The sequence below is a fragment of the Rhea americana genome, unplaced genomic scaffold, assembly GCF_003343005.1.
Source record: "Rhea americana isolate MKP2758 unplaced genomic scaffold, rheAme1 scaffold_8, whole genome shotgun sequence".
Taxonomy (NCBI): Eukaryota; Metazoa; Chordata; class Aves; order Rheiformes; family Rheidae; genus Rhea; species Rhea americana.
The window spans coordinates 847087-860162 of NW_028186978.1; the positions used below are offsets into that span (position 1 = coordinate 847087).

General features: G+C 37.9%; 1 protein-coding gene and 1 long non-coding RNA gene across 2 annotated transcripts in view; one reads left to right on the forward strand and one right to left on the reverse strand.

Moving 5' to 3' along the window:
* Positions 1-4939: 4939 nt before the first annotated feature.
* Positions 4940-13017, reverse strand: EXOC1L (exocyst complex component 1 like). Its single transcript, XM_085322737.1, has 4 exons — positions 12874-13017; positions 9828-9831; positions 8021-8142; positions 4940-6108 (listed from the first exon to the last, which is right to left on the reverse strand). Exons 1-4 carry the CDS (start codon positions 12997-12999, stop codon positions 5845-5847), a joined length of 516 nt encoding a protein of 171 aa, XP_085178863.1. The 5' UTR covers positions 13000-13017; the 3' UTR covers positions 4940-5844.
* LOC146585464 (uncharacterized) overlaps positions 8976-13076 on the forward strand; it is a 48034-nt gene continuing 43933 nt past the window's right edge. The window contains exon 1 of the long non-coding RNA XR_014897982.1: positions 8976-9086. This is a non-coding gene — a long non-coding RNA (uncharacterized LOC146585464). The remainder of the gene's footprint in view (positions 9087-13076) is intronic.

Genomic DNA, 13076 nt, shown 5'->3' on the forward strand with positions numbered 1-13076 from the left:
CGCCGCGCGCTGCCCCCCAACGGCCGCCGAGCTCCGCCGCTGCGGCCGCTTCCGCTCACGTGATCCGAGCACCGCCCCCTCCTCCCCCCCTCCCCTCCAGGCTAGCAGAGAGACGGCAGGCTAGAACGTCCACAGAGCACCGGGCTGAGCGCGCGCGCGCGCGCGCGCACCCCCTCCCGGAAGAGCGGGACAACGCGCCCACGAGCCCGAGAAGGGGGCGGAGTGGGACGAGCCAATAGGAGCGCGGGCAGTGCCAGGGGCGGGGCCGGGGGCGGYGGAGGCGCGCGGGCGGCGGTTAGGGCGTGGTCTGCTCCTCCCTGAGGCGGTGCGGCGCGGCGCCCAGCCGGCCTAGGCTATAAAAGCCTGGTGGTAGGTACGTATATATACTTAGGTGAACTTGCTAGGTTGGTGCTGTAAGTGCGTGGTGGTGTTTAGGGACTGCCTGGGTTGCGCTCTTAAGTGTCTAAGCCTGAGGTGAACCGGCAGTTTTTTCCGAGGCCCCCTCAGTTTCTCTGGTGTCTCATTGCCTTGTAAAAGGGTTGTCCCGCTTCCTGTCCATGAATTATATATCCACTAAAAATATCGTTCTAATTTATTATCATTTATAGAATTTAGAGGGTAGACAGAACTCATTCTCTTAAAAGTGTGGGCAGATTTCTACTGAAAAATTCTTGGAAGTAGGATGAACTTTCAAAACATAAGTCATGGACATAAGTCATGAGATTTTAAGTAATTAATACTCTGCACTTTTTGTTGCCTCTCATATGCGATAGTTGAGTATTTATTAATAAAGCTATGCACTTTCAGATCTTTACTGAGTGTGACTTTTACATTAATAAAAGAAATGCAGATATATCTGGTACTGCAGGAAGTTTCTTAATGATTTAACTGACAGTATTTCAGAATTTCAAGTGACAAAGAATTTTATATCTGATTGCAACTGCAAGGGAACAGTTATAATTCAAACTTGGCCGCAACATTAGAATTATTTTCAGTTCTGTGAAAGGCACTTCAGATTTTAGCTCTRTCTCTAATTCAGAAGTACCGTTGGTAGCTCACTGTCTTCAATACCAGTGATAAGTCAGAGGGAAAAGTTACTCTGTGACTAATTGCCACATCTAGGATTTGGAATATAACCATAAGAAATGATGTCCAAAACTAGCCTTAGCTACTTGCAGCCATCATTGCATTCGGTGAGAAACTACCTTACAGCTCAAATATTGCTGTGAAGGAGGTTTTTCACAAGATTGATATACATCACTCAATTTTATCATTCATGTAAATGATAAAATAATGATAAAAAATAAAATTAATATACTATTTTTTCAATGCTTGTGTGCAGAGTTAAGAGAAGACCAAAATCGTTACAGATTACTTGAACTGTATGATTTATGTCACATTAATGCATCACTATGCCTTTAAGGTATGATTGATAAAATCTGTTACCCAGGCCATTACTAATAAAAAGCAATAGTAAATATCTTCTCCAAGTTATTGTAATAGTTAAGTTGCCAGCAAAGATAGACTTCTAATATGTAAAACAGCAATCTCATCATTATTATATCATCTTCCCACATGACTGAAAACATTGCTGACCACTACAGATTTACTGAATATAGTTTTATTTTCTGACTTACAAAACAATATGCTGTATACATGTTCTGTAATATATCATTCATAAGGGCCAAGTTAAAAAAGAAAATACAGTAGGGTAATTTCTTGGTTAACCTACAAAATAAAACTGTCTGTTGCTGGATCTATAAAGACTAGACAAAGCAGCCATGAAGGACTGGATAGGCTTGCATAAAGCTTTTGTTGTTAATAATCCAAAACCCTCCTCCTTTTCTGTCTTCAATTGTTAATTTTGTTTAAGTGCAAAAAGCAAGACTTAGTTGGTTAATGCTAAAATGTGGTTATACGTGTTAAAACAGTCATTGTGAGATCATTTTACAGTATGCAGGGTGCCATAGCTCTTCTTTTTTCAGCTTCCCCCAGAGGCTCTTTGATCTTCCAATATGAGCCTTAACTCGTGACAAAATATTCCAAAATCATATGTTACAAATTACATAATACACTCCCATTTTTCTGAGAGAAGATACGAGAGTTATATTGTGAAAGTGACTGAAGCCATTGCGGAATAGGCAGATGACAGAGAAAGTCTGACAGAGAAAGACTGTACAAGTAGAACACTGGGAGTTCTACTCCCAGTAGAGATGGGAGAAGAACTTGACTTGCACAAGTAGCTTTCTATTCTTCCACTGTATAAACATTAAACTGATTATATTGGAATACAAGTAAGTCTGTACTATATGTGGAATACATGCAATTAAAATCTGTATGACACAAGTACTGAGATGGGTCAGTATACTGACACATATGAGTGACTCCAATATGCAAGGGAGGACAAGAACTTGGAAGTAACACAGAAGTCACAGTTTGGAATAGGCCCCTTGTCTGTWCTGTTTCCCTTCAAAAATGACTTAAAATTCTGCCTTGATCCAAGACTGAACACACAGGAACAGAATCCTTCTGTTTTAAATATAAGCTCAGGGCTCTTAGCTGGTGAAAATTTATCTTAAATCCATGAACTCCAGTGGAACATCACCATTTTGTTGATATGGCACCACCTTATCTGAATGTTGATATAAAGCACTTTTTGTAGCACAGAATTGAAGGAAATTTATGAATCATTTAAGTAGAAAAAAATGTTTATGGTATCAATGAGTATTACAAACAAAATATTCCAAAATCCTTTTTCTTTCCATGTGTTCTTACTTCTGATGGTGGTTTAAGAGTTAAAAAACAGGATACTTCTTAAGACAAAATCATCGTCCATCTTTTATGACACACTCTTCTCTCCCTGCTTCTTATCCAAGTGTGCATGAAGTCTTGTTTGTTTGTTGCCACTCTTCATTTTCAGGCTGCCAGATTTTTACTTTTCTCTGGAACACAAATATGGCTGATAGCATTTCCTGTATTCTGAATATAATCTACATAGAGTCTTGAGTATTAATTCACTCCACCATTTAGCTGAAACCTTTTATAAAAATGCTACAAAAGCATTCTTGATCATCTTTTAGTCTTCTGTAAGTTTCTCCCTAAGTAGTTTTGGAGAAGTCTTCCATGAGAAGCAGATGAATCTAAATACTGTATTTTCAACTTCACTGCGTAACCAATGTCAGGAAATGTGATGTAGAACACCATTTTGAAAAATCAAATCAGCTGAAAGATTGACTATCATCTAGCCTATCGGGTCTTTTCCATTTAAAATTTAGTATATTCTCTATCTCATGTGGTGCAGCTGGGCTATACTAACCACATAATGACAATCTTTCGTACCTCAGGATACAGACTTTCTACAGTGCAATTGTATCAGATTAGCAATACACAGTGTATTTGATATCTTATATAAAGAACTGTGCAAGTGTTCCAAGATCAAGTTTTTAAATATTTTTCCTTTTGATAATATCTGAAATAATCTAAAAGGAGAATATCCCTATTTTTCCTTTCCTCTTGGCTAGTCTGGTCACATGGTGAAGAATGTCTGAAGAAGAAAAACCAGATTTTAATTGCATGTATTCCACATATAGTACAGACTTACTTGTATTCCAATATAATCAGTTTAATGTTTATACAGTGGAAGAATAGAAAGCTACTTGTGCAAGTCAACTGAATATATTTGAACATTATAGTCATTTTTAGCTAGAGTTTTCTCTAATCAGTTTCTAACACAATACAAACAACTACTGGTCAGGAATTCACTACCCGTACACATATTTCAAAGGATTGCTAATGGAGTGTTTATTATTAGATGTTCCATATTTTTTATCTMATACAATACAATAATTCACAGTCCAAATGAGACAATGTATCACATATAACAGTAGTCTGAACTACTTGCTATTAGAAATGGCTTTGTGCAAGCTGGATGTTGGGCAAATAGTTCTTGTAGGTATGGATCACACATTACAATATACATACTCGAACTGGATTATCCCAAAGACATTCTGAAAAGAACAACCAAATTTCATAAACAATGTTTGGAAATACAGTCCTCCTCTCTTACAATATTTAGGTGGTAAATGTATGACACAAGTCCTTACAAATTCCGGAAGATTTGCATGACCCATATAAACTGTTTTCACAACTATCAAGGGACACATAATTATTAAGGTTATGTTAGAAGGAACATCACTTACAACATATGTCTAGAATAAAATACGCAACTTCAAAGATTAGATAATCAAATGTATGGCCTTTGTATATACTAGCAACAGGACAGCATTAAAAAGTAAAGTAAAAAGCTGTACATCTTATACAATCTTTCAAATATATTCTCATTTGTTTTTGTTTCAATTTTGAATCCCTAGTACCTTTATATAAATATTTTTAAAGGTGGGAGTCCATGTGAAAAGCGACAATGCAGTAAGAGCCACAGTATCCTTGCATGACTATCCATTTTACAGGGACATATATTGGAAGAAGACATTAACCAGCTTGTGGTTTCCTGGGAGCTACTTATCAATCGACTTGAGGTACTTAGCTGTTCTGGTCCACAGCTAGTCTCCTCTTCTCTCTTCACTTCCAAAAGAGAGAGCAAGTTTTCTCAGGCAGGAAGGTCAGGCCAGAAACTCATTTTACGTTTCTCTGAATCAGCTTTGGTGAGCCCCTTCTTTCTCTACTGTCTACAGGAAGACCAGCCAGCTAGCTTAGCTGACTGATGAGATATCACTAYGCTGCTTATTGTCAACATTGTTCCTCTTCTGCTTCCAGCCAATGCAGCTATAATTTGTCCTCTATTTCTACCATAATATAATACTGTCACTGTTTTTGTTACRGGTGAAATCCTCCAAAGCACTCAGCAGAATCATGTTAAATGTAACTGTAAGTACTGATACGCATTTAAGTAGCATACTAAGTAAGCCAATACGTAGCTAGCATCAGGTGGAAATTCTCTGAACTTTGAGAAGCTTATCACTTGCTTATGAAGTAATTGTAACTAATAGCCACCAACTACAGTTTATATAGGATCTCCAGAAGTATTTTGTTAGTTATTGGTTTGGAGGCAGAGAAGAAGCATAGACAATATCCGTTCTCTACCTGGGTCAATTCATATACATGAACAATAAATTGCAACAAAGAAGACACTAATAATATAAAAGAAAAAAGTGCTAAGAAGTCTGACAAATAAAGCAAGCTATTTACCTAAAAACATTCATTTTATGTTTTTAAGATGGCATCACAAATAATGGATAGGCTAAAGGGACTACTAGACATTGTGGGAAAAAATAATTATAGATGCATAGGTAAAAAGTTGGTGCCATGGAATCTGAAGGCAAAACTCTGATTCAGCAGGCCCAAGATTTGGTTCTTGTATTCATGTAGGCATGATCTCTTTAAGGGCGTTCTCTACTTCAATGAGTTTGAAAATGGAAATGTGCATCATTCCTGTACAGATCTCGTTTGTTTGCTTTATTTTTTCTACCTCCAAGACATAAATTAACTACTAATGCTCTTTAAATATTTGTGGCTATTAATGAAGAATTACTTATGCCTCTACAAACATAAGATCAAGCGCTGAACTCTACTTATATGAGCAATCACCACTGAATAGGTGAATTATTGGTCCTGTGTTGAAAGTCTTCTACATTTGTAGGTATTTGTCAGACTTAGGCCCTTCTAATATATATAAATTAATGATCAATTGCTTATACAAAAAGTATATTTCATTTTGGACTTACATGTAAAATTAAAAAGCTTGCTTACTATCTCTTTTATCATATGATTTATGAAATTCTAGTCAGCAAAAGTGAAACAGTCACTTTAATGTTATAAAATCCATCTTTAGGACAGAGGACATAGGGAGAGACATAAAAGGTTGGAAGCATAAAAGCATATTCTCATAAGTACTAAGCAATCTCTATTGTTCGATGACCAGAATGAATCATCATTTAAGTAGGTGTTATCAAAGTTCACAATCTTCAAGTCCTTTTTAAGATACATTTCATTCAGTTTGTTTAATGTTCGAGCAAAGGTGTATTTAGATGCACAACTGTATGCTTCCATACTGTAGACTTTGTGGAAGTGCATATCAAAATATGGATTATCCTAAAAAATGGAGAGAGAAGGAAATTAGTACATGCATTACAGACATTAGGACAACAACTCTATTGTTCCCTACTCAGATACCTTCAGGTCTTTTTCTCAGTTCGATGAACTTTGCATATTTCTGCTATTCATACTAAAGGATCTTTCAAAACTGTACAAAGCAGTAGTTTTTAACTAGGTGTCATTCTTTGCCATTAGGAATTTTGCCCTGAGGAAAATTTTTGCCAAGTGATACACTGTACTTTATTAGGATTATAAAATGTTTTAAAATGTAGTGATTTGTCCCATTGTCTAAAACACATGGTATGAAAAGCACTTGCCTTGGGTTATAAATACATTTGCCTGTCAGAGGAAGAATATTGATTGCCCTTCCTGCCTAAATTGCAATTCTCCATGCTTTCTGACTCCTTGGCACAATTAATACTAGCAGCAGCTAAGTGCTATTAAATTCTGTGACTATGATTAACAACATTATGAATATTTATAGCAATGTTAATCATCCTATAATTATGAGTTGGAGGTACATTTAGGCTTTTTCTAACAAAAAATAGTACAGGTTTAGATCATCCCAGTTGTAGAAGGCTGAATCATCTCAGAAGGGTTTTTTAGTATAATGCTTTAGAAAAAGGATGGAGTTCATTTAGGCAGGTGATCAGGAAATTCTCTAGCTGCCTTGGCTGGGGAAGGAACAGGGACATTTTCAGAAGCAAGATAACTCAGACGGGATGTAAAGGAGTTTTACTCGTGGCTTTTTCCTCTTCTGGCCTGAGCTGCAGGGAGCCCACAGGGTGCAGGTATACAGTGAACCTGAGCTCATCTCCGTTTCTAGATTCCTAATTTTAGATGAGAGGGCAACATGCAGAAGGTCTGCAGGCTGCTGCACAGAGCGTGTCTGACTGTGCAGGAGTTGTGGGAGACTTGTTTCAAAGGGGAACTGTTGATGTGACAGAATGAGTGGTCATTTTTCTTGGAGCTACTCTGAAACCTTTTTGTTAGCCTTCCATTTTTGTTAGCATTTCTGTTTCTGTTAGATTTCCATTTCACTAGTGTAATGTAATCTGAACTCAGTTTTATGTTCATTTGAAAGCACTGCAATTTTTTCCAGGACTATTATTTTCTATAGGTGGATGGTTGTTAAAATGTCTTCTGAGTAAGATATTCACCTCAGCATATATTTCCAGTTTCTGTAAAATAGGATGTAATTCTACTTTTGGTATGTTTTGTATTGTATTAGTGTAGGTTAACTCTATCCTTCTGAAGTTGTATCTGAGAGATTATGAATCTTTTAGCAGTTAAGATCATGAGCCAAATCTAGCCAAAGATGTTTTATTCACATAAATATGTAACTGCCACAGGTAAAGTGAGTGAGATTAAGCTATGTAAAAGAGGCAAAATTTGGCCCTATTTCTTAAACTGGTACACCAAACTATGTACTTACATGACGTTTTATACATTGATACAAATCCTCTTTGTCACATAGAGAATAGGTTCATGAATTCAAGTGACAGAACCTTATTCTCCATAAAAATATGGACTAAATTTTGTTTTCAAATACATGTATTTAAATCTATAGAATTAACCCAGATTTACATTGGGTGCTACAGTTGGAGAGCTTTATTGCTAGTTATGATGAACAAATTAGAAATCACCTAGTTTGTCCCTCAGATCTCAAGAGAAATTCAGAAGACTAATGAAGAAAATGACAACAGATAAACAAAACCAATTTTTCTTACAAGCAGTACAAATGCAATCTGGAGCCTCTGACATGCAGTAAACAAAAAATATCCTTTTTTTACATAATTTTCTTTTTTTAGGTAGTGAACTTTAATTGCACTTCAATATTTGTGTCACAAATTGCAACACAAGAAAAGTTTATTCTATATATATATATTTAATAATACATAACACTTACAGTATCTGCTTCTTTTCCATCAATCATTTCTAGGTCTTTCAAAAACCACTTTTCAACTATTTCATATTTTTCCTCTCGATCTACTCTGAGGTGTTTAACCATACATATTTCTACTTCTTCACCTTTAGTCAAAAAAAAAAAAAAAAAAAAAAAAAAAAAAAAAAAGGAAATTTATATATATAAGCAAATACTTCCCAGGAGTTCTGATAATTAAAGATTTAAACTACATTTTAAATAATAACTTAACTGATGGCAGGTAGGACTGTATAGGGCTATATTGGAGTTACTGGGTTTGTTTTGCACAGTGATTAGAGATAGACCAATGTTCTCAGCCTACAAAGCCTATACGCTTTTAGTAGATTTAGCATTTACTTTACTGTTGCATTCAAATTCATGAGCAATGACTGTCCAATTCTGGCACTGGATCTGTGTGGATCCTATTTACTGCAAGGGGGATTCTTTTGGGGGTGCAGGAGTTACAAAACTGAAGTCACTATTAAGCCTCTGTATTTACATGACTTGTACTGTACTTTCTGTTCTGTGGGTGGAAGCTCTCTCATGTGGCCATTACTTTTTAAGATAGTATTTCCCTACATTCAAAAGTCTCTTAACAAAAATTACACTAAAAATATTTCTTAAAGCTTCAAGTTGCCCAGTACTATCCTTATAGAARTTACCATTTTCCTCCAATTAGGCAGGAAATGAGAGTAAAAAGGGTATGAAGACACTTTTTGTAATCACTGCCATTACTAATTGATTACATTAAGTGCTGTGTAGGAGATCAGCCTCTGTAAAACACAATAATTAGTGTGAAAAGCACTATAGTCTGAACACTGATTTCAGATCAATTTCTAAGTTATTTTTTCTTGTTTGATTTGGTTGCTTTTTATGGATAGTCAATAGAGATCTGTTTCAAATTAATATATATTTCTTTTTATTGCCTCACAGTGTTACAGACATTACCTGTGCCTCCCTGGGCTGTAATATGACTTCAAGACAATCTCCTGCACATTCAGCATAAGAACTGGAGGGCCAACCACTTCTCTAAGCCATCTTGCAGCCTAAGGTCAGTGCTATATGTCACCTGCTTTTGACAGGAGCCTTTTCCCTTCATATCAGTATAGACAGTTGCTATAGACAGCACAAAGTYACTGCAGTCTGTTTTTTTCTTTGACATTTCTGTAGATTATCTGGCAATAGTTTTTCTTTTATTTCAAAATGCTGTCTGGATTTTTGAAAACCAATTTTGAAATGGGCCTAACTTTATCTTCCCAGATAAGCTCCGTAGCCTATTCTTGTCAAAATATCTTTTACTTCTCACCTGTTCATAAGAAAATGATTGTAAAATAAAGACAAACTAAGGATATGTATTGATAAGGATATGTATTAATATCTCTTCTTTCTACCTTCCAAGAAAAATAATGAACAATATATAAATTGGTTATAATTTTTCTCAGCCTATAGCTTCCTGAACAATCTCCTGAGAAATCCAAATCACTGTTATTTCTTCTGTGATACTATATTCAAGACCAGTCATAGTTTCTCAATGACTTTTATCAAAGGACCACCAGTAAACTATCTTCTGCAAAGAATTACAATGGCTTTTACTTACAAGCAAATCCATTAAGGTAATCTTGAATGTTCTCTTCTTACTTTCAGCTTCTTCCATTTTGTTTGTTTGCTTTTCTTTGTGGGAATGTGCAAGTCCTTCTCAGCCTTATAAACAACCCCAGCCCCCTAAAAACCCCAGTCTTTTCAGAAACACAACTATATGTCTTAGGGGCCTGCAGAATCCATGGACTGACACTTTTCTACTCCTCGTGTGTGAATAGAAACCATATGAAATAAGGACAGACCACAGGTGTRATAAGAAACTGTTGTAACAGAAAGAATGAAGCTAGGAGCACATTCTGCCCAGTGGTGAAACATGGGTGGACCACTTTCAAATAAATTTTTTCTTTATGTTTCCTGTAGTTTAGATATTGCTTGTTCACAAACTCATTTGACAGATTTACAAGAAAAAAGTATTTTTTATTAATAACGTTAGCATTTCTCAGATCTATCTTATTCTCATTCTGTTAAAATTTAAAAGGTTTTCTTGTAGAAGGTATGGATATGATAGTGCCTTGAAAGAGTTTGAACTGTTTCTTAAGGTCTTTCGTGGAACAAAAACCTTTTTGAGAACCTTTATTTTCCAGTGGATAAAATGAAATTATCTCTTCTGTTCTTCTCAGCCATATCAATATAGAGTTGCTGAAAATTCCTGAATATGTTTKCATTTCAGCTTTACCTTCTCCTAGGTTTGATAAAGCAATTTAGTGAAAGGATACTGTTGTCTTCACTCAACAGTTCACAGAATCATAGAATCAGTAAGGTTGGAAGGGACCTCTGGAGATCATCTAGTCCAACCCCCCTGCTCAGCAGGGTCACCTAGASCATGGTAGACAGGGTTGCATCCAGGTGGGCCTTGAAGATCTCCAGAGAAGGAGACTCCACAACCTCTCTGGGCAACCTGGTCCAGTGCTCTGTTACTCTCGCAGTGAAGAAATTCCCCCTCACGGTCAGGCGGAAATTCCTGTGGTTCAATTTCTGCCCATTGCTTCCTGTCCTGTCACATCAGACAACTGAAAAGAGTTTGGCCCCGTCCCCTTCACGCCCTCCCTTCAGGTACTTGTACACATTGATAAGATCCCCCCTCAGTCTTCTCTTCCCCAGGCTGAACAGGCCCAGCTCTCGCAGCCGTTCCTCATNGAAGATCTCCAGAGAAGGAGACTCCACAACCTCTCTGGGCAACCTGGTCCAGTGCTCCATCACTTTCCCAGGGAAGAAATTCCCCCTCACGGTCAGGCAGAACTGCCTGTGCTTCAATTTCTGCCCATTGCCTCTTGTCCTGTCACACGGGACAACTGAAAAGAGTTTATCCCCATCCCCTTGACAGATGTACTAAAAATGTACACTCCCTTCAGGTACTTGTACACATCTATAAGATCCCCCCCCCCTCGGTCTTCTCTTCCCCAGGCTGAAGAGGCCCAGCTCTCGCAGCCGTTCCTCATAGGGCAGGTGCTCCAGCCCTCTGATCATCTTCATAGCCCTACGCTTGACTCCCTCCAGTAGCTCCATGTCTCTCTTGTCCTGGGGAGCCCACAACTGGASACAGTACTCGAGATGAGGCCTCCCCAGGGCTGAGGAGAGGGGCAGGATCACCTCCCTCGACCTGCTGGCAACACTCTTCCCAATGCACCCCAGGAGACCATTGGCCTTCTTGGCCACAGGGGCACATTGCTGGCTCATGGTCAACTTGTCATCCACCAGCACTCCCAGACTAGCTATCGTGAAAATGAGGGACAATGTTGAGCATATGCCATGAAAATAAGATTTCCACACTGCAATTTTGTTGTAACATAGATTTAAAAGGGCATAGACTTCTATAGTTTCCTCTCTATACATAATTTGACTATTTTCCTTTTTCATGGTTAACATGTAACTAGTAAAAATTTTCTGAGTTTACATTGCAGAGATAAAATTTTAGACAGCATAATTTGCTCTTTGCTAATTGTACTGATAGCATTAATACTTGCAACTGATAAACATCGAAAAATGCTCTTTAAAATCATTCAATAATAAAAATAATTTTAAGAAGCTTCACTCCCAATATTTGTTGAATTTCTAATGCCCCCAAATATCAGTCTGTTACAGAAATTTGTGGAAATGTTACTCAAACTGAAAAACCCCCACTGATTACTGTAGATGCTGAATGGAGCCCATCTTTCAGAATCAAATTTCCTCTCTGACTTGACTATGCCTTAGCATATTAAAAGAGCATAATATTAGATACTGGAGAGATCCCACTCTTAATACGCAATGTGAATTTTCCTTTAAGTCTTCAGAGAGTTCTATTAAATTAATTTGATTAGAAGCTTTCTTTAATGGCTTGTTGTTCTCTGCCTTGAAAAGAAATTTTCATTAAAGATTTTAAAGATACAGAATTTGGTTATTTCTCCTCTTTGGATGTTTCATAGTAGTGAACTGTTTAGTTCTACCACACATAACTAAACACATTTCTACCACGTAGTTCTATATATTATAAGATCAAGCTGGTTGTTTGTGCATTTAGAAGAACTACAAAGCTCAGTAATCTATTTCTTGAAAGAAAACTACTTCTATAGTTCTCATATACAAAGTCTGTTCTACTAAGAATATTTGGAGGCAGTGTGCAGAGCTTGCTCTATAACTGCCAAAACAGTGTAAATGTTGTAAAGACTTTCAGTGTTTACAAAAATAATGATTAAAGGATATGGCTGAAATCATTTCCTAGTGGGAAAAAAAAAACTTCAAGTACGTAATTTGTTGTATATGTATATTCTGAACCTTAGGAGGAAACAAACTGGAGAAGGTATTCACCTCAACCTAACTACCTATGGAAGCCAATATTTCTCTTTTTGAATATCTTTCAGTGTTGCAAAAATAGAAAAATTACATGCTTTTCTCAAACTATGTTCTAATGCAGTTATTAAATGGGGATATACCTGAAATCGAATATAGTAAATAGCCAGATATTTAAGTTTGTCACTCACAACCCTCTTATTTTGCTCAAGCTTCTTCTTAGTCACTCACTGAAATGCTTTTTTATTTAAACCACAGGACTGTAATTTATTGCTACTTATGTACTTGGGACGACCTATAGGGCTTAAGAGCAAAATCAGGAATAGTGCAAAAGTTCTAAAAATCACAGCTGTTCAGGGCAGCGTTCCCGTGGCGTCCCGCGTCCCGCGTCCCGCGCTGGAGGCAGGCACGGCTCCTTCGGGAGAAACGCGCCGCCGCCGCCCGCCCGCCCGCGCGGCGCGGGGCCGTACGGTACCTGCGGCGCACAGGTAGAGCCGCTCCGCGCCCGCGCCCTCCACCTCGATGAACTCGTGCAGTCTCCGCCGCAGGGGCCCGAAGAGCCTCTTCGCCAGATCCTCCTTCAACAGCGAGGACATCGCCGTCGCCCAGGGCCCGACGTGCTGCCCCGCCGGGCAGCGCCCGCCCCAGCTCAGCGGCCGGCGCCGGCCCCCCG

Coding starts and splice junctions, on each gene's coding strand:
- EXOC1L (XM_085322737.1), bottom strand. CDS start 12,999: ATGTCCTCGCTGTTGAAGGAGGATCTGGCGAAGAGGCTCTTCGGGCCC. Junction 6,109..8,020: donor ATGGAAAAGAAGCAGATACT/GTAAGTGTTATG, acceptor TCCATTTTTTAG/GATAATCCATATTTTGATAT.